Source organism: Sciurus carolinensis, chromosome 2 (assembly GCF_902686445.1).
Source record: "Sciurus carolinensis chromosome 2, mSciCar1.2, whole genome shotgun sequence".
In the NCBI taxonomy this organism is placed as follows: Eukaryota; Metazoa; Chordata; class Mammalia; order Rodentia; family Sciuridae; genus Sciurus; species Sciurus carolinensis.
The window spans coordinates 112,740,512-112,762,405 of record NC_062214.1 but is presented as its reverse complement, the minus strand read 5'-3'; the positions used below and the strand labels follow the sequence as shown (position 1 = coordinate 112,762,405).

Below are 21,894 nucleotides of genomic sequence, written 5' to 3'. Positions count from 1 at the left end.
ATTCCATAAAGCCTGTTTGAGAATTAAAAGTGATGCTTCATTGAGTCACAAGCTGGGTACATCTGAAATGACAGCACATTTCTAAGGCAACTAACACTCCCGATGTCAAACCGAAACATAGCTTCCCCCTAGGAGCAATACTAAGTGTTTCAGTAACTCAAAGGAGAGGTGGAAAGCTAAGAGAGTTGGGGTTCTGTTTGAGAAGAGGAAGGAATAGGAGAACCCAGGTCATCCTTCAGTCAAGAAGCAATGACCATTCTTTACTGCCTCTTTCATACTTCCCTCTTCACCTCCTAACTTCCTCACCTTTCCCTTTGTCCCTCCTCTCCACATCTTGGGCACATACTCTGCATTTAACAGGAAAACTGGTAAACATTTCTGTGGAATTTTAATACTAAAACGTTTTTAAATCCCTATGAAGTGAATCTCAAGAATCAAATGATATAAAGAGAACAATTCTGAGCTGGAAGTCAGGACTCCTAGGTTGTTTTCTATATTTCCAGCAACATCAGGGTCTATGAACTTCTTTAAATCACATCATCTCTTTGAACCAACTTCTTTGCCTGTTAATTGAATGGTTGGGCTAGATGGCTCCTTCTGACAAAAAAAAAAAAGGCATCATTTCATTTTTGGAGGAATTTCAAGAACTGGTAAAGAGAAAAGAAACTGATAGGCAGGAGATATGGTTTGGACTCATCATACCAAATCACATGGCCAATTCCTCAGTTCCCTACCCTTACCTATAAGTAAGCATTGCAGGTATGGTGTGTCACCTTATGACATAGCAAACACCTGAAAAGAAGGTGACCACGCTGAAACTCAAACTAGCCCATACTTATTGATGCCTCAGAGGATGGTACCCTTTACCAAAATAAAAAACACAAATTCTAAGTAAAGAAAAGTGATGCAGGGGAGACAGAGCAGCTGCTCTCAAACACTGGACTTTCCACCACCAACCCTGAGTCACCCTGCACCCATCACCCCATGTACTACAGGGGCTCTTACTGAAGATGGCACATGATTACATATGAAGGGCCTGTTTGCTCGCTTTCTTGACAATTTTCCCCACTTCCATCTTTAGGCCAACCTGAGATCCCACCACTTCCTTTTCACAGCTTGTCACCATATCCTTGCTTTCTTTGCAAGTGAATTTCTCAGTTCCTTCCCACGGGATCTGTTCACGGGATGATTTTTTCTTTGTGAACCCACTGGACTCTACCTCAAAGTAAGTCTTCCAAAAGAAGGATATAAAGACACAGTGAAATCAGATAATTCTCACTCTTGCCAGTCAGCAGTGAATAGTGTTTGAGACTACTGTGGCCTGCTGGCAAAGAGACAGGACAAAGGGTTCCCTAATGCCATTAGGAGAGTGAACAGTGCAACTTTCCTGGAAAGCATTTGCTAATATAGGTGAAGAGACTATAAACTGTCTAGCCTATGACCTATCCTTGTTTCTTAAATCCTAAACAAATAAGAAGAGGTTCAAGTCAAGTCTGAGTAGAAAGGGAATCTAGACAGAGGAAAAAGAACTGTCATCATTTGTGACATTTGTGGCTTTAAGTAATAGAAAACAGTAGCAAACTAGTTTAAATAATGAACTATCCAAAGATACCCAGAGATAGGATGGCCTTGAGGGTTGGTATATTTAGCAGCTCAAAAATGTGATTCAACATACAGGTTCTTCCCTCTCTGTTCTTCCTTCTCCAACATTGCCTTCCTTCTTACATGTTTGACTCTCCTAGTGGCCAGAAGTACCACACAGGGCTTAGCTACATTCCTGAAGGTGTCTTCAAGAGGTGGAGAAAGGCCAGCAAAGCTCTCAAGGGCCAGGATTAGGTCACATGCCATTCCCAAGTCAGTCATTGTTTGGGAAGCAAGGAGAGGGAAGAGGCAGTTAACCTAAACCAATATTTCTACCTTCTCCCACTGGATCAATTCCCCTGTTTTGCTTCCATTCTTGGGGGAAGGGTAGAATGTTCTGGGGTCCACCACCATGTCCAACCAGATAGCTAAGGGATAACTACGTGAAACAACATAGCTGGATCAGGAAATGGGGAGTAGTCTAGTCTTTCTATGCCAAACATGAACTCGAGCATTAAAAGATTTAGAAATTCAAAAATAAGAGTTGAAAGAAGAAGTTGAAAGAAGACAACTCCTGAGGCATTCCTACAAGTATTCCCTGGGTAGGGGTGGCATGAGCCTGAGGAGCAGGGAATTTTTCTTTCTATTTTATTGGTGCTGCTGAGCCTAGGGGAGATGACCTCTCATTGCAAGAAAAGATGCATCCTGATTCTCTGGGCCTATTGTGGACTCAAACCCTCATCAGATCTGTACAAAATCATCAAGGGGACCCAAGGAGCCCAGACCATCTGCTGGCCATCCCTCCAGGAACTGTTCCTAAGTGCATAGTATCAGGAAGAATTAGTGACAAGTAGAAAGAAACAAATCACCTTTCAAAGAGCAAATGGGATTCTGGGAAAGGAGCAGGAAGGGAAGGACATGCATGGCTGCTGATTCTGAAATCTGCAGAGCTGTGTGGATGAATCATCACCTATGACTTCCAGGACAGGAATCTGCTTTGACTAATCATCCAGTAGAAACTTTTATTCCTGCCTCTCACCATCTGAAATCCAACAAACAAACATGTCTTGGGAACATACTTATCTTCTAGAGGCACTTGATGTGTATATTGAGTAACTAGAAAACACTCACCCTGTAACCCTCACCCCTGCGCACACGCACACACACCTTGTCACACAACACTCCCACACAAGAAAAGTGAAATTGCTGTTTGATGGAACATAAACTCGTGGGTGTTTTCAGCAGCTGGGAGTCCTGCCAGGTGTAACGGCTAAGAGGAAGGGGAAGCCCCTGACACCCCCCACACCCAGCCTGCCTGTGCTGAGGTCCTTATTTGGTGATGCTTCTACCTGTGTCTTGGTCTCAGGGCCAATTTGATAGCCAAGAACCTTAGCAGGGGAAGTGGCGGCCGCTGACATCCCTTCCCAAAGAGATGAATGGAATTCCAGGCAGCTGGAGTCATGCTGGCTTGACAGTGGCTTGGAGACCAGACTTCAATGACAGAAGCATCAGGCAGCAACACTCATGGCAATGTGTGTGCCCACAGAAATGTAACCCACACCTCGGTTTCAGGAGCCGAAAAATGAAAAGAACGTTTAGGGAGGAAAAAGGGCAATAAAATAATAGGCAGAGTGTAATTTATTACCCTGTTGGTCTGTTCTGTAAATAGTTTAAGACTCTGGAGCCAGATGGTTCTGCAAATTGTCCAACCAGGAGTCACGTTAAGAAGCACGAGTGGGCACAAAAACTGTTTTTCAAGACACGATTTCAGTTGAGCTTGAGCGAACTGAATACGAGTTTGCTTCCTTAAAATTCCCCAATTATTCTTTCTAAGCCCTTGATCAGAATACGCATACCGCTCCCAAGCGGCAAGTCCTGGAAGCGCCGCAGCAACCGGGAGAAGCGACTTTATCCGGGACTTGGAAAGTGTGCCCAGTGGGCAGTGGAAGGGAAGAAGTGCCTGCACACTGCCCAGCCCGCGCGACCGGACACCGCACTGCCTCCCTTAGGGGGTCAAGCGGAGGGCAGGCGTGCGGGCCAGGGTAGTAGCGCGGAGTACAGGAGACTTGTGGTTCCCCAACCTACAGGGATGCATGGATGAAGGTCAAGAACTCCCCAAGAGGCAACTTCTTTGGTTCTCTCAAGGTCCCTTTTACCCCATTAAGTGTCTTTTCTCTCTCTCTCTCTCTCTCTCTCTCTCTCTCTCTCTCTCTCTCTCTCTCTCTCTCTCTCTCTCTCTCTCTCTCTCTCTCTCTCGTCTCTCTCTCTCTCTCTCAACAAAACGGTATCCATCTCGTAGTGGTGTTTCAGTCATTGCCTGGCATTCAAGGAGACAGGTTTGTCTGAAAGCCCCCCAAAGGTCTTTGGAGGTCACCAAAGGCGCGTCGCTGCTCAGGATGCTCACGCTGAATGCCTCGGGCCCGCGTGGCGCAAGATCCTAAGTGCTGAGTCTCTGCGCCAAGACTGCGTGGGCGGGCACCTATTTTTCTGAGAAGTTCTAGTGCTCCTGTGCCCCGACCTCTGCCTCCCCCTTCACTTTCTCGCTGGAAACTTGCGCGCCAGGCAGCGGGGGGCGGAGAGAGGAACCCAGACTGGCCCCCCTCCCGCTTCCTGCCCGGCCGCCGCCCATTGGCCAGAGGAATCCCCAGGAATGTGAGCGCCCCTTTAAAAGCGCGCCGCTCCTCCGCCTCTCCAGCCACTGCCCCCCGAGCCAGCCGGCGAGTTCGGGCTTCTGCGAGCTCTCCCGGAGCTCTCCTGCCTCCTTCGGATTCCGGCCGCGATCTCCGTAGGCGCACCCGCCGCCCCAGCACCTACCTCTTCAGGACTCGTTGCTTTTGCCGCACTCCCGACCACTGCGACCACACAGGTAAGCCACATCGGCCGCCCGCAGAGTACCAGCGTTGCCCTGGCCATCCACCTCAACCCCCCCATCCCTCCAGCCACTCTCCCCTTTTGCTCGTCCCATCCTGTCCTTCCCGAAATGGGGGAAATCTTTTCGTGGGAAGGCTCCAGAGCCATCCACTCCAGCCTTAGCGTTCACAAACTCATTAGGACACCCCCAGAGTTCTCTCGTTCTCTTAATACTCCCTGAACCTTTACATCAGTCCTCCCTGTTCCCCAAACTACATCTCCTGTTCACCTTCGATTTCCAAGGAAAAACATCAGACTGTTGCTCTTTGTTGCTCCTCATACTTGAACACCACAATCCCCTGCTCCAGTGCTCTCCTTTTGTGTGGGCTGTGTGTGTGTGTGTGTGTGTGTGTGTGTGTGTTGCTCTCTGGTAAATCCTGTTGCCCTCATTCCAGCAAATGTGGGGCCACAGAGGGATGTCAGGGCCCTGGCCCCATGCCCATCCCCTACCCCCATCATTTTTATCCACTATCCCTGCTTAACTGGTCTCTGACCCTGGGCTCTTGTGCTTTCAACTACAGGTTCCCTGCTGGGCACAAACAGCTCCACCATGGGGCTGGCCTGGGGATTCATTGTTCTGTTCCTGTTGCACGTGTGTGACACCAACCGTATTCCAGGTGAGTCCCTGTGATCCCTTTAGTGGGAGGGGGAAGAGGAAGAGGTGCAGGCTAGTTCAGGTGCATGTTCTCCCATGCTTCCTGCCCTGCTCTTTCACTACTGCGCCCCAGCCAAGTATCAGGATGCAGCTTCCCTCCTATCATGGTGTTTATTCAGTTCTTTGAGTGATTGCCAGGAGTTTTTGCCCTGTCCCTCTGGTTCTACCCCCTCAGAGACAAACTCTCCACCCCTGGCCCCAGCCTAAAAAGTTCATTGTGTCCTCTTTTGTCTAACAGAGTCTGGGGGAGACAACAGCGTTTTTGACATCTTTGAACTCACTGGAGCTGCCCGCAGGGGTTCTGGGCGCCGGCTGGTGAAGGGGCCTGACCCATCCAGCCCAGCTTTCCGCATTGAGAATGCCAACCTGATCCCCCCTGTGCCTGATGACAAGTTCCAAGACCTAGTGGATGCTGTGCGGGCAGATAAAGGTTTCCTCCTCCTGGCCTCCCTGAGGCAGATGAAGAAGACCCGGGGCACACTGCTGGCCGTGGAGCGTAAAGACAATTCTGGCCAGGTCTTCAGTGTGGTCTCCAATGGCAAGGCAGGCACCCTGGACCTGAGCCTGAGTGTGCAGGGGAATCAGCAGGTAGTGTCGGTGGAAGAAGCTCTCCTGGCCACTGGCCAGTGGAAGAGCATCACCCTGTTTGTGCAGGAAGACAGGGCCCAGCTGTACATCGACTGTGAAAAGATGGAGAATGCTGAACTGGATGTCCCCATCCAAAACATATTTACCAGGGACCTGGCCAATATCGCCAGGCTCCGCATTGCAAAGGGAGATGTCAATGACAATTTTCAGGTAAGTCCTCTTCTCGGTGCCCTGGTCAATGGGGTCATTTGTTAGCCTGCTAACCTGTCTCAAGAGCTTACAGGAAATACTGCCCTTGGACTAAAACAACAGCTTTCAAACTTAAGGGGTGCCAGAGTCCCCTTAGAGGGCTAGTTAAACTGCATACTGATCCCTCTTACCCCCAGAGTTTCAGATTCACTAGATCTGGATAGGGGCCTGATAATTTGCATTTCTAACTAGTAGCAGGTGATGCAGATGCCAATGCTTATGGCCTGGGAAAGGAGATTTTCCTGTTAACAGTCCTGTTCAAGCATTAGACACTGCTTATGCTCTAAAGAAAATAATGTATTCAAATGCATTCCACTGATTTTAATATGGCTTGAAATGGATACTTTGTATGGGCAAGATCAGTACCACTTTGCTATCTGATTTCCTCACAGAGATGTAGCCAGTCTAGAATCAAAAGTTAAAATAGTGACTATTTGTTGCTGTAGCTTCTTCCCTTATCTTCTAGATCTTTGCAACTGTGGCTTTGAACTCCCACATTTAACTCGTGACACCAGAGTGTCATTATATCCTCTTAGTATCAGATTCCATTTCCTGTGTGCCCAAGTCAGCTGATAACTTAATTCTTTATAAAGTACTGAAGACTTGGCAGAAGACACAATTAAGATTTTGTTTGGTAATTTATATTGGTGTGCTATTTTGACATAATGATTTTGAAATGGAGTTCTTAAAAAGAAAAAGCTGTTGTGTGCTTTTAACATAAAGAGACAGTCTCCCAACCCCATCCCAACCCCATCCCCAACATCCTACAAGTAATGTGTGTCCTCTGCCCACAGGGGGTGCTGCAGAATGTGAGGTTTGTTTTTGGAACCACACCAGAAGACATCCTCAGGAACAAAGGGTGCTCCAGTGGTGAGTACCCCATTTTTAGGGTACATGAGGAAATCAGGGGAATCCCACCACAAATAAACTGAGAAACCCAGGCAATAGTATTTGTGCATAACTTACCTTAGGTAACATAAGCAAGAGGTTTACAAAAGTGACCTGGAAGGGTATTTCACACATCCCCTCTTTCTACATCCCTAGTCTCACATGAAATGTCTTACAGCTATGAACTCAAGGGGTTGGCTGATTAGATCATCTGTTTGAAGCCCTTCTATTATTTTTTGTTTTGTTTCTTAGCAGCTACAAATGTCCTTCTCACTCTTGACAACAATGTGGTGAATGGTTCCAGCCCTGCCATCCGCACCAACTACATTGGCCACAAGACAAAGGACCTGCAAGCCATTTGTGGCATCTCCTGTGATGAGCTGTCTAGCATGGTCCTAGAACTCAGAGGCCTGCGCACCATCGTGACCACACTGCAGGACAGCATCCGCAAAGTGGTCAGTGGCCTCTGCTCCCAGCCCACTTGCCCTTGAAGGTCCATCAGAGATGATCCCAAATGAGGCTGAGCACTAACAATCACTCTCCCCTCTTTAGACGGAAGAGAACAAAGTGTTGGCCAATGAACTGAGGAGGCCTCCGCTGTGCTATCACAATGGGGTTCAATATAGGAATAATGAGGAATGGACTGTGGATAGCTGCACTGAGTGTCACTGTCAGGTAAGGGATAGTCACAAAGTAAAATAAGAATTGATGGTTTAAAAACACACTCTCAGGAAATACCAAGGTGGCCACACAAGTTCTTTTTATGTACCATGGCCCACTACCAAAGTGGTCTTTTCTTTGAGATGCAATTATGACATCTACAAATTATTCTTTAAACTCTCAGAAGCCTTATCAAGTCTTAATTCTACCCCATGCTAAGTACATAAGAGAACAAATCTACTTAGACATCTGAATAATTTACCTGCTTTACTTCAAAGACTAAGTGTTGAATGTCAGGTAAATTAAACCTGCTTTAGAACATTCCTTCCCCTCCCTGACCCCGATTTGTATTCAGCTGTGGCATGGAAGTTCTTTTACACAGGACTGACTGTTGTCCAAATCACTTAGCTCTTCATTGGTAGGATGTCACTATCTACTTAGCTCAGATGGCATTGCCTGCTGGCATGTGTCCCCACACCAGTGGCAGTGAATTTGGGATTCATCTGGGTCACCGAGCAAAGTAAAGCTGAAATACAAATCACAGATTACTGAGGTTGGGAGCCAACTTCATTAAATGCCCATTCTTCTCCAATATGATATAAAGCAAGATCTGTGAATGAGGGGGAAATGTTCATAGGTCTTCTTTTCCTCCTAAAGATAGACTGTTAATTTAAAAAGTCCAATTTGGGTTTTGGGAGTTAAACTTCAGAAGTAGATTTGCCCCACAGTGTTTGTCAATTCCCCTCATATAAATTATTTATACTATAACTTCTGTGCCTGACTGAGTAGCAGTTATAAAGATATCTCTCAAGAATGGAGAGACAGGTAACTAGCACTGGAACTATTTGATATTGGTGGCGGCAAACACAACAGGCAGATTTTCTATTAAAATTGTTTCACTCGAGCATTTACAGCCCTGGCATGTTGTGGCTTGTAATGGAAATGCTGAATTTTGTAAACTTTTATCTCCAATAACCTCAGTAGCCTGTTTTGCCCTTGCTCTCTTGCCCTGCAGAACTCAGTCACCATCTGCAAAAAGGTGTCCTGTCCCATTATGCCCTGCTCAAATGCCACTGTTCCTGATGGAGAATGCTGCCCACGGTGTTGGCGTAAGTTTCTAAAATGGCATGACTATTCTTTAGTGACTAGATCAGTTTTAATACATACTAAACAGCTGGGCACAACACTGGATTCCCACCCCCATCTCCATGATATATTTTCATCTGTTTCTTGCTGCCACAGCTGGTTAACTTACAGCTTGGCTACAGCATACAGCCCAAATCTCCATTATGACCACATCTTAAATACTCATCTGGATTATGGTATAGGCAGTAATGATCTTGGTTTAGCTCACTGATACTGAGTTTATGCTTTGAGGAAAGGAAACAGATATGTAGCAGCAATAGATCTAAGTTGACTTCTTTTAGAATTGACCTTAGAGATAAAGAAAAATCTGTTCACTAAAGAAATCAACAGGTTTGTGATGTGAGCACTGGACTAAATTGGGTCTGAAAGTTCTGCCTGTTTTATCTGCAGTGTTAGAATGCCCAAGAGAATAACATCGGTTTGAGTTTCAGGACCCTAAAAGGAATTAGGCACTATGTTGTTCCATGGCACCTTATTTCTGGTTTTTATTGCCAGTATAAATTAATCACTTTGCTGAGATGATATTTAATGTAATAGGTACAGGTCATAAAAGTAAGTCATCACAACTAAGATAAGGAAGACAGGAAAGTAGCACTTGCCCTTCACCCACACACACCCACCCCTACATCTACACACCTCTACGTGCATGCACCACAGCTCAGAATTACCAGTCTCATCCAGAAGTCACAGTAGTGGCTATGGGTATATCTGTTTCTGTTCAGCATTTACTTGAGGTGTGGGTTACGGGGAACAAAGCAGAGTGGAGACTAGCACAGTTCCAAACTGGAATGAGGGATTGCAAGGAAAACTTCCAACTGTTGGCAAAGAAAACAAGTTCTCTGTCTTTCTGATATGGATAGATATGATTGTAGTCATTGGTACCTGGGCAGAGGGTAAAAACATTCTCCTCTCGTGAAAATATGTACAAAGAAGGCCCCACATGCTTAGTTAGGGTGAGAGGATCAACAAATTGACTGACCTCATGGCCAAGGTGGAGCCAGTGCTGACAGCAGCCAAGCTACCTTCATGCTCATCTGTCATATGGTCTGGGGCTTTCCTGTCAGTCAGAAATGACTCCTATCAGCTGCATCAAACTCCAGCACTCTTGGAAGGCTAAGAATGGAAATCCTATGGGACAGCTTAAGTCAGTAAAGGAAAACTCATCTGAAATGCTCCAAGAGGAGAAAAGAAGAAGCAGTGAATTAGAACCTAACACTGAGAAGGCCCAGCTGTACTGACTTGGGCAAAGCATCTGATTACCCCAAAGACCCTCATCCACAGGACCTGGGATATATCCCTCAGCTGATTGCCTAAGAAATATATTGCTTTCCATCCTACATAACAGAAGCTTTATACCATTTGATATTAAGTTCTAGAGAACTCATATACAGTATGGTACCTATAGTTAAGATAATTGAATTGTACACTTGAAATTTTTTAAGAGAAAACCTTAAATCACCACACAAAAGGTGACTGTGTGAAGTGATGGATGTAATAATGAGTTTGACAGTAGTAATCACGTCACAGTGTATACATATATCAAAATATCAAAAGTATACATCAAATAAAGAGTTTTTATTTACTAATCATATCTCAATAAAGCAAGGTAGATAAAAAGGAATATATTGTTCTATACCTTCTGGCAAATGAATAGCCCTAAACAGCTAACGAACAGCTCATCCTAATCATCAGATACTAACCAATCTCTGTTACCCCTGCAGCCAGTGACTCTGCAGATGATGGCTGGTCCCCTTGGTCTGAGTGGACCTCCTGCTCTGCAACGTGTGGCAATGGAATTCAGCAGCGCGGCCGCTCCTGTGACAGCCTCAACAACCGATGCGAGGGCTCCTCAGTGCAGACACGGACCTGCCACATTCAGGAGTGTGACAAGAGATGTAAGCATCTTGGCCACTTAGGGATCTGGAAGTCTGATTTGCATCACCAAGAGCAGCCCTGAAGCATGGAGCCTTTAGCACAGGTTTTAGAAATCTCTGGATCTGAATCCTAGCTACCACTTATCTCTGCATCTTGAGCACAACCTACCTTCCCTGCAGCCCTTTCCTCATCTGCAGCTTAGGGATAGTAGTAGTTCCTTTAAGGTTATTATGAGCATTTTATTTAGATAATGTATATAAAGCAAAAGCATAGAGCTTGGCTCATGGTAAGTACCCTGTAAATGTTAGGTTATGACAACCCACCAAGACAGCTACATGTTATCTGTCTGGTAGAAAGGGCTCCAATATTGTCATTGGACATGTGGCCAAGAACCAGTTTATATCATATACTAGTTTTAGTTGCCATTGACCATGTGCTAGAAATATTTCTGGATGCTCCTGAATAGGGTTTCCATTTATCTAGCTCCAAACCAGCACCATTTGTAACATCAGCTTTGTTCTTTAGTTAAACAGGATGGCGGCTGGAGCCACTGGTCACCATGGTCATCTTGTTCTGTGACATGTGGTGATGGTGTGATCACAAGGATTCGGCTCTGCAACTCTCCCAGCCCCCAGATGAATGGGAAACCATGTGAAGGCGAAGCCCGGGAGACCAAAGCCTGCAGGAAAGACGCCTGCCCCAGTAAGTGAGAGCCTGACTATGGGACTGCGCATGAGCAGCAGGTCTGCCCAGCTGGTTGCCTGGCGTCTGCAACCTCCAGTCCAGTGGGTCATGTAAGGGGGAAGGCTGCTTACTAGAGAAATAAACAGAAGCAAAGTCCTGCAAGCTCAGCAGCTTCTTTTAATGAAAAACAGAAAGAACACCATTTCAAACTCACCCTCTTTCCAAACATTCTTTCCATGTGTCAGGGTGGCAGAAATTTCTCTAACAGGCTAGGAGAGTCTGCTATGAAAGGTACAGCATTTGAAAACTGAACTTAATTTCTGTATGATTAATTTTCTTACAGTCAATGGAGGCTGGGGTCCCTGGTCACCTTGGGACATCTGTTCTGTCACCTGTGGAGGAGGGGTACAAAAACGTAGCCGGCTCTGCAACAATCCCACACCCCAGTTTGGAGGCAAAGACTGCATTGGTGATATGACAGAAAACCAAGTTTGCAACAAGCAGGACTGTCCAATTGGTGAGCCATGCAGCCCAGGACAAAATTACCCTAAGCACTTTCTATAAATGCCTTAATTGGCATTCAAGTGGGTTCCAGCTTTAATTGGTCCTGAGTGGTTTGATCACTCTACAATGCAGGAGGGCAATATAATCTGCACAAGTTATCAGTAGCAGAGGGACAGTGTCTTCTTCTGTATTCCTTTTTAAGTGGCTGTATGACAATAACAGCAGCTTAAACCAACCATTTCCCTGTCTCCCTGTATCAGATGGGTGCCTGTCCAATCCCTGCTTTGCTGGTGCCAAGTGTACCAGCTATCCTGATGGCAGCTGGAAATGTGGTGCTTGTCCTCCTGGTTACAGTGGAAATGGCATCCAGTGCAAAGATGTTGATGAGGTGAGGAACTGATGGCTCTGAGTCACTAGATCTAGGAAAGTGGATAGCTTGTCCAAGCACTTTCTTAAGGAAGCTTAGCATTTTCTAAACATTATGCAAACCTGTATTTCCTCCACAGTGTAAAGAAGTGCCTGATGCCTGCTTCAGCCACAATGGGGAGCACAGATGTAAGAACACAGACCCTGGCTACAACTGCTTGCCCTGCCCTCCACGCTTCACTGGCTCACAGCCCTTCGGACGGGGTATCGAGCATGCCATGGCCAACAAACAGGTACAGGAGACTAGACTAGCAGACTAGTGTAGAAGAGAGCTGTCCCTGACCAAAACAACTAGCCAAAGGGAAGTGATATTTCATAACCTGAATAAAAAGGGAGGGGAGTAAGTATACATTCTTTAGTTTTAGAAGCGCGACTTAATAGCCACTACATGTGAAAATGCTGTGCTGAAAGAAGTTGTGAGCAGATGGTTATGCTGAACAATTTCAAGAAAACCAAATGTAGAGTAACATTTGCCTAAAGTCTATAAACCCTGAGAAAGAATGGGAAGGGCATCCCACATTCTTCCAGGAGGTCTCTGTCTACTTGGAGATGATAGGGATCTAGACTCTTTATTTCCACTATGTATGGGAACTCTTGAAGGCTCCATTTTAACATCAGGATGGTGTACCCTCAGGTATGCAAGCCCCGAAACCCCTGCACAGACGGGACACATGACTGCAACAAGAATGCCAAATGCAACTACCTGGGCCACTACAGTGACCCCATGTACCGCTGTGAGTGCAAACCTGGTTATGCTGGCAATGGCATCATCTGCGGGGAGGACACAGACCTGGATGGCTGGCCAAACGAGGACCTGGTGTGTGTGGCCAATGCAACTTACCACTGCAAAAAGGTGAGCCAGCTTCCCTCATAGATCACCCAACAGAAGGCCCATCACCCCTGTCAAAGGAACATGTTAAGCAATTTTAAATACTGGAACTTTGAAAATGACACTGAAAGATTAAATCTCCCAAAGGCAGAAGGGCATTAATGCTCATTAGTATTAAATCATTGGGTGTCAAGAATATGAATGAACAGACTTTTTTGGCAATTGTGCCCCACAGTCAATTCTTTTGTCCAAAAATAAATGTTCACTGCTGTAACAAATACCAGCAATGATTTATATTCACAGTATCTATAAAGCCTAGAGCACTTATACAAACTGTATATGTCCATCCCCCAAGAAAACATTTCATTTTAGCCTTTCTATAAAAGCATGTATGCTGTTAGAGGGCAGTATTCCATTCTTTTCCTGTTTGGAACATCCTGACACAGCCCCTCATGCATGTGATGAGCAAAGCAAATACAAACTATAGCTGTAATGTGTTTCTTCTCTTTTCTAGGACAACTGTCCCAACCTTCCCAACTCAGGGCAGGAAGACTATGACAAGGATGGAATTGGTGATGCCTGTGATGATGATGATGACAATGACAAAATTCCAGATGATAGGGTAAAGACAAAATAGTTTCCATTCCTCTTCCATATTTTCCATTCAACAGCCTGAAACACTTTAGAAGTCAAGGAAATTGATACTTAATTAGGACTTATCCATCATGTCTCAATGGTTTGAGGACATAGATGTTGCCCAGAGAATTTTTTAAAAAGGGTTCTGTTCTTTATCACAACTTTTTCTCCCTCGTTTGAGAGAGATTATAATGCATACACAAATGACACTTTGTTCCCCAGATTCATTTCAAATGTCCTATCTAAATTACAATAAAATCTGCTTTGGGTAGACAGAGAACTGAGATGTTGAGGTATGTCTTACATCTCACTTATTTATAACCAACAAGGATCCATCCTTCACCACTTTCATTCATTATGTCCTATCTTTTAACTTCTGTAGTGATCATTTTAATTATACTGAGTACTCACTATATCCCCTAAGTAGAAGATAATTCTTGAAGAATTTTATAGTTTGATACATATGGTGCACATGGTTGGAGGCTTCAGCTGCTTTCCAGGGCATCCTTGTAAAGTGCTCCATTTCTTCTCTCTGCAGGACAACTGTCCATTCCATTACAATCCTGCCCAGTATGACTATGACAGAGATGATGTGGGAGACCGCTGTGACAACTGCCCCTACAACCATAACCCAGACCAGGCAGACACAGACAACAACGGGGAAGGAGATGCCTGCGCTGCAGACATTGATGGAGATGGTAAGGTGCCCCCTGGCTGAGTGGGCCTGAAGATGACAGAAAACACACACACCTTAAACTTATGTCATGACTGTTAGTATGCGGTTTGATTGAATTATCCATGACGGCAGAGTCCAGTTCTTAACATGTCCCCTGTTCTCTGCAGGTATCCTCAACGAACGGGACAACTGCCAGTATGTCTACAATGTCGACCAGAGGGACACTGATATGGATGGGGTTGGAGATCAGTGTGACAACTGCCCCCTGGAACATAATCCAGATCAGGTAGGTGGACTCCTTTCAGAGTCTTTCAGTAAGGTACTGGAATGTCCCTTTCTGGACCTTTAAAACATGAATTTAATAGAGGTCAACATCTTTCATTGTCATGATGCTCAAAGTTCTTGAGCCAACTACAGTGTATTCATGTAAACATTTCCTGATGTGAGCCCTGTACAGAGTCCCATAGATATTTAATGTGAAGATCTGGTAACTTCAATCTTGTCTTCTTGACTTGCTCAGTGTTGTCTACCATTGTTAAGATAAACTATACAAAGCAAAGAGCTACAGACAATCCTACAGTAGTATTTACCATTCTAAATACTAAATAAGAGGGGAAAATGTCCAGAAAAAAATCTATTTTCATGGCTAAAGATATAATCTACCTATAAGAAATCAACAAACTAAAAATGCTTCCAATATCTGGAGAAAGGCCCTTTCTCATTCTCAAAAGTATCTAACATTACAAACAGATCATCTTTCACCCATACTAGGAAGGGCTACAAATAGACATTATACACAAAATAGGTTTCCTGTCTGAAAGTATTTCTTTTTTGTGTAATTGCTCATCATTATTTTCAAGAAATAAAAGTTGAGGGAAGACTTTTTCCATTGTTCTGGATGTTTAGAAATCAGTTTTTTTAAAGTGGTAATATTTTTATACGATAAAAGAAATAAAGCCAGCTTCCCCCTTTGAATAATTGCTCTTGTAAAACTTTGTCAAGTTATAATAAATTTTAAAACAAATTTCAAGCATCATATAAAAATCTTACAAGTGAAGAACATAAGTACTGGCAAGAAAAATTCTAGTTTGTATATAAATAGTCCCTAAGCACTCCATGCATATTGAATAATGTTAAGTACTCTGAGAAAATGTTTTGAAAAAATTCAGAATTTGACTTTATCTGAGCCAATAGATAACAGTTCTTAATAGGTACACAAAACCAAATATTTTAAAAGTAAAAAATAATTGATCTCTCCTACACATACCCAGATAATATGGCACAGGAAGTAGTGCCATGTTTCTGTGATTCCCTGACCTACAGAAGTTGATCTGTCAACAGTTTTACAATTGAAACTTTCAATGGGAAATTACAAATGTACCCAGAAGGTTTCACTTAACATTAATATATAAGCAGTTAACATTGCAGTCCAACCTTAGTGGTTAAATAACTGTTAGAAAGTTTTATATTTTAAAAAATTTAAATATCACTTTTCATTTTTCATTTAAAAACAAGGATTAACAAAAACACTTAATGGTTAATATTAATGTTTTTCTGTAGTAGCAAAAAAATAAACATGAAATGCACAGGCCAGGTCAAACATGGGAGAATTTTCCTTGTTGTGGAGGTACTAATGTCATCTTTTACATTAGGGGTTTATACTTTGATTTAACCTCCTCTTATGTCTCTCTTTCAGCTGGACTCTGACTCTGACCGCATTGGGGATACCTGTGACAACAATCAGGACATTGATGAAGATGGCCACCAGAACAACCTGGACAACTGTCCCTATGTGCCCAATGCTAACCAGGCTGACCATGATAAGGATGGCAAGGGAGATGCTTGTGACCATGATGACGACAATGATGGCATTCCTGATGACAGGGACAATTGCAGGCTGGTGCCCAATCCTGACCAGAAGGACTCTGATGGTGAGTCAGTGTAGTCATTTTTTAATAGAGTAACTAACTTCATGACTATCTGGATGGAGAAAAACAAAGCTGAATACATTTGAGAGGACAAAGTAACTAAATATTAACTTTGACAAGATAGTGAATCCTGCCACTCATAACAACATTCCAGAATTTCACTAAGCCCTTGCCTTTTTGACCTTAGGCGATGGTCGAGGTGATGCTTGCAAAGATGACTTTGACGATGACAGTGTGCCCGATATTGATGACATCTGTCCTGAGAATGTTGACATCAGTGAGACCGATTTCCGCCGATTCCAGATGATTCCTCTAGATCCCAAAGGGACATCCCAAAATGACCCTAACTGGGTTGTCCGCCATCAGGGTAAAGAGCTCGTGCAGACTGTCAACTGTGATCCTGGACTTGCTGTTGGTGAGTAGTGAGTTCTTAGACCAAGAGACAAATACAAACATGGGAAAGAAGCAAATACAATCTCTGGTGGTTGGACCTATTCCCATGGACACTAAGGATGTCTGGGAACATAACTGAGAACCTCCTAAAGGCTGTAGTTTTTAACTTGGCTTGGCCTTGTCTTCCAGGTTATGATGAGTTTAATGCTGTGGACTTCAGTGGCACCTTCTTCATCAACACCGAAAGGGATGACGACTACGCTGGATTTGTGTTTGGTTACCAGTCCAGCAGCCGTTTTTATGTTGTTATGTGGAAGCAAGTCACCCAGTCCTACTGGGACACCAATCCTACAAGGGCTCAGGGATACTCAGGCCTTTCAGTGAAAGTTGTGAACTCCACCACAGGGCCTGGTGAGCACCTGCGAAATGCCCTGTGGCACACAGGAAACACCCCTGGTCAGGTAAGAAGTGACACCCTTCAAAAGGGATGGGTTCTTGACTAGCACTGGGAATACTGGCCACGATTCCCAGCAGGGAGCCTTAGATGTAAAGTTCCCAGCATTACCAACTAAAGCATTAAGCCCTGCTTCAGAGAATCATAATAGTGTGTGGGAGAGGAGCTTGCTGTGACCAAGAGTTACCCTTCAAAGCAAAGGCAGTTTCAGCCTCTTCAAACAAAAACTCCTTTGCCTTCTTTCTGCTTTACATTCATCAAATAGCACACACACTAGAAGCCTTGGGGAAAACCCTACATTGCAGCCCTCTAATCTAGGTCACTGTGGTGCCTTTCAAGCACTATCCTTTATGGAACAAAATATAAACCTCATCATGGAGCTGTGTTTTAACCTTTTCTTTTCCTTTTCCTCCAGGTGCGCACCCTGTGGCATGACCCTCGTCACATAGGCTGGAAAGATTTCACTGCCTACAGATGGCGTCTCAGCCACAGGCCAAAGACAGGTTTCATTAGGTAAGATTGCACCAATTAAATTTCACTTAGTCACATTGATGGGCAAGGAGGAGGAGAAGAACAAAAAGTAGCCTCGTTACCAATGAGGTCTATTTTTCCTGCAGAGTGGTGATGTATGAAGGGAAGAAAATCATGGCTGACTCAGGACCCATCTATGACAAAACCTATGCTGGTGGTCGGCTAGGATTGTTTGTCTTCTCTCAAGAAATGGTGTTCTTCTCTGACCTGAAATATGAATGTAGAGGTAGGAGCAACAATGCAACAAATGTACAGTTGACATATCTAATTCAGACTAACAAGATATCAGGTGTGGGAGAGGCTGATTTAAAGGCTTCTAAAGGCAGGGTTATTTATATTTTGCTTTTAAGGACACAGTGCTAAAGATGAAATGAAGCTTATGAACCTGTGGCTAGTGAAATCCTCAGTCCTTATTAACATGAATTTGGCTAACAGTCTCTGAGCTCTTTCTACATAGTGCAGAGGTAAACTAGACAAGCAGCTGGACACCTGGGACCTTGTTAATATTTTCCTTTAAATTTTTGTATTACACATCTCACACTCTGCTTATGGGTTTCTTCATGCCATCACAGTTGTCCCTACATACAGAGAGGGAAAAGGGGTTTCATCTTCATACCAGCATGCTAAATTAATTTTTACTATTAACCTTAGTTTTGTATCCTTGTTTTTTCACTCAGTGATTGATTAAGCTCTGAGACCAGCATTGAACCTGCCCACTAAATAAGTGATTATAAATACTGAGTCAGGGCCTGATGCCTACAAGATCAAAGGCATCAGGTATCAAGAGTAAAGAAAGATGGTTGATAGTACTCAAAAAATAAAACTATTAAACGTTTAACAGTGAAGGCCTTAGAAAGCACAACACAAGTTCTGGAAGGCCATGCTATGTCTGTCAGTCTCTTAGTACCAATGTCAGCAAAGGAAATGAAATGTTAATGGCTTGAACAATCTTAAATTATGCTTTTTGTTACTATAAAAGTAGAGCTATCTCTGGCTTGTTAATTTGTCAAATGTGAAGATGATTTTGGCCTTATTAATTTTAATTTATGTATTTGTTTGTTTATTTATTTAACAGATTCCTAATCATCAAGCTGTTGATCAGAGTACTGATCACAACCAGTGCTGGTATTGCACCTTCTGGAACCAAGGGCTTGAGCAAACCCCAGGATCACTTCTCCTTGCCTTCCTTTTTTTCTCTGCTTGCATTGGTGTGGACTCCTAGAACATGTGACCTGCCTCAAGAAAAAGCAGTTTTCAAACACACTCAGCATTCGGCCTCCAGTGAATGAGAAGACATCTTCCAAGAATATAAACAATTAACTCTGGTTTGATTTTGAAAAAGCAAAAGCGTCCACTTACTTCAGTTGGCATGGTGCCCACTCCACTCTGCTTTGTCCCAGAGTGGGTGCTTTGTGAGGCCATCTCTGAGTAATGGACTCAGAAGCATTTTCAGGCATGTCAGAGAAGGGAGGACTCACTAGAATTAGCAAACAAAACCACCCCAACAATACTCCCTCAGTAACAGGGGGAGCAGGGCCAAAGCACTAAGGGAAGGGCGCACACCCAACAGACGATGGTATGAAGAAAATATGGAGGAACTGTTACGTGTTCGGTACTAAATCACTTTCAGGGGATTGAAAGACTATTGCTGGATTTCATGATGCTGACCAGTGTTAGCTGATTAACCCATGTAAATAGGCACTTAAATAGAAGGAGGGAAGGGAGGGGAAGACTGGCTCTGGACTTCCTCCCTGGCCCTGCCCTTTACATATCACCTGTAGTGGCCAGAACAGGGCATCAGAAGTGCAAGGCAGTGCTGGCTGCCATTGTCTGGTCACATTGAAATTGCTGGTTTTATTCCAGATGTACCTTGTGCAGATGTAGCAGAAAATAGGAAAACCTACCATCTCGGTGAGCTCTAGCTACCTCCCAAGGGAGGGGTAGCTGTGCTTATATATTTATGGTTAGAAAGGCACAAAATTATTATCAATCTAACTAAAACATTCCTTTTCTATCTTCCTGAATAATCATGGAGTTTTCCAATTCTCTTTTGGACTGTAGTTTTTTGGGTTTTTTTTTTTTTAAACAAATGCTTTACAATGTAAAATATTTATTTTTTACCTATTCTGGAAGATCTGTCTGAAGGATTATTCATGGAACAGGAAGTAGTATAAGGACTATCCATATCATCTTTGTTAGGAGTCTTCATGACTGTAAGATTGTAAATACAGATTATTTATTAACTCTGTTCTACCTGGAATTAGATTTCATATGGAAAGTGTTTGAGAGCAGGTAGCTGAGATTTATCAGCAAATCTCTTTAAAACTGGCACATGGAAAATCAGCACAACAAGCTGCTTTTTCACTTTGTGCTTAGAATGAATGATTTGGAATTCTTTCTTTCTTCTTTGTTTTGTCTTTCCAAGAATTGTTGGTTGTCCATCTGCAAGTGTTTTGGATTGCAAAGAAAGCCATGAGATCTTTAATACTATTTTATCCCATTCTTTGTGCCTATTTCCAGGGAGAAGAAAAACATACTTATTTTTTTTTCACTTTTCCAAAAGAGAAAGAAATGACAAAGGTGAAACTTATATACAAATATTACCTCATTTGTTGTGTGACTGAGTAAAGAATTTTGGGATCAAGCAGAAAGAGTTTAAGTGTCTAACAAACTTAAAGCTACTGTAGTACCTAAAAAAGTCAATGTTGTACATAGTATAAAAATTCTTTGCAGAAAAAAATATTCCCAGTAAGGAAATAGCATTGAAATGTTAAATACAATTTCTAAAAGTTGTTTTTTTCTATCATCTTGTATACCATTGCTTTATTTTTATAAATTATTTTCTCATTGCCATTGGAATAGATATCTCAGATTGTGTAGATATGCTATTTAAATAATTTATCAGGAAATACTGCCTGTAGAGTTAGTATTTCTATTTTTATATGTTTGCACACTGAATTGAAGAATTGTTGGTTTTGCTCTTTTTTTGTTTTGTTTTGTTTTGATTTTTGCTTTTTACTCCCCGGTTTTTACTATTTGCCAATAACTTTTTCTAGGAATGTGCTTTTTTGTACACATTTTTATCCATTTTACATTCTAAAGCAGTGTAACTTGTATATTACTGTTTCTTATGTAAAGGAACAACAATAAATCATATGGAAGTTTATATTTATACTTACTGTGCCCATGTTTGTTTGTTTTCTGCTGGCTTTATATTATGAGATGGATAAATGCCATTATTAAACCAATATAGCATATATAAAATGAAATTACAGTAAACAATAGTAATATTCATAATCCCTATATGATTTTAAAAGACTGAGTTGTTCAAGACAAAGTTTAGAATAAAGATTTGTGGAAAAAAAGAACAAAATGATAAATTAGTCTACCACATTAAAAACATATAAAAGATAACCCTTAAGTCATAGACCCCAAAAGGAATACAATTTCATATATTAATATCATTAGGTATCATGTATGGACTCCTCAAAGTCCAGTTCTATTTCTAAGAAGAACGATAAAAAGAAGGAACAGCAACAGCTGTGAAGCACATATACCTCTTGCAGCTCCACTTCCTGACTCATGCATGGTGCCACTGGGTGGGCAACGTGATCACAGGTTGTGGAGTAGCTTCAGATGAAGTGTGTATGGGGAAGGAATTGTCTTTGAAAAGTTGAGCCGAACATTATAGATACCACCTTTCAGAGGATAATATCTTTGGTCAAACACAGATGACTAAAGAGAAATATAAAGTTTGGAAGGAATGCATAAATGTGTGTGTAAATACAAAATTATTTTGTGAAGAGAGGGCCAAAGTGTTACAATAAGTAGACCTTGAGTTCTGGATGGGCTAATCACTAATGTGAAATACTGACCAATTAATATCCAGTTTTAATAAAAATGAATCAAGAAATTTTGTAAATAAGATTAAAGATCTTGCTTTGAGGTCTGTTAATCACTAGACAGAATTGGCTGAGTAAGATAGTCTTCCTCCCTCATTGACTTTGCTCTCTTGTTCTAAAAACATCTGTCTAGGTAGCATGATCAAATGTAAGGATAAATTGCCAAATCATTTTATAGGGCCAAGGTAAGGAAGAAGGAGCTAGGAAGTGTTGGTAATAGTTGTGGAATTAGGAAAACTGATCTGAAAGACATAATTTTTTGAAACATAAAAAATCATTTGTTCTCAGAGCAGTTCAACAAATGGGAGAGAATTCTAAACTGTACATAGTACAGCAAAACTGACTTGAGAACACCAGAATGAGACAGAAAAAGTGGCTG

At 42.8% G+C, this 21,894-nt stretch overlaps 1 protein-coding gene across 2 annotated transcripts; it reads left to right on the top strand.

The window, feature by feature from the left end:
* Positions 1–4,270: 4,270 nt before the first annotated feature.
* Thbs1 (thrombospondin 1) lies at positions 4,271–20,787 on the top strand. Of its 2 annotated transcripts, none has more exons than XM_047539592.1 (22): positions 4,271–4,447; positions 5,013–5,108; positions 5,385–5,944; positions 6,778–6,853; positions 7,127–7,326; positions 7,424–7,546; positions 8,547–8,640; positions 10,399–10,572; positions 11,078–11,254; positions 11,580–11,753; positions 12,001–12,128; positions 12,247–12,399; positions 12,801–13,019; positions 13,510–13,617; positions 14,170–14,329; positions 14,475–14,593; positions 16,004–16,238; positions 16,423–16,650; positions 16,818–17,089; positions 17,498–17,595; positions 17,700–17,839; positions 18,689–20,787. In XM_047539592.1, exons 2-22 carry the CDS (start codon positions 5,042–5,044, stop codon positions 18,694–18,696), a joined length of 3,513 nt encoding a protein of 1,170 aa, XP_047395548.1. In that variant the 5' UTR covers positions 4,271–4,447; positions 5,013–5,041; the 3' UTR covers positions 18,697–20,787. The 2 variants fall into 2 exon arrangements, with proteins under 2 accessions (XP_047395548.1, XP_047395547.1); XM_047539591.1 differs by having other exon boundaries at positions 7,124–7,326.
* Positions 20,788–21,894: the final 1,107 nt, after the last annotated feature.

Coding starts and splice junctions, on each gene's coding strand:
- Thbs1 (XM_047539591.1), top strand. CDS start 5,042: ATGGGGCTGGCCTGGGGATTCATTGTTCTGTTCCTGTTGCACGTGTGT. Junction 10,573..11,077: donor TCAGGAGTGTGACAAGAGAT/GTAAGCATCTTG, acceptor TTTGTTCTTTAG/TTAAACAGGATGGCGGCTGG. Junction 11,754..12,000: donor CAAGCAGGACTGTCCAATTG/GTGAGCCATGCA, acceptor TCCCTGTATCAG/ATGGGTGCCTGTCCAATCCC.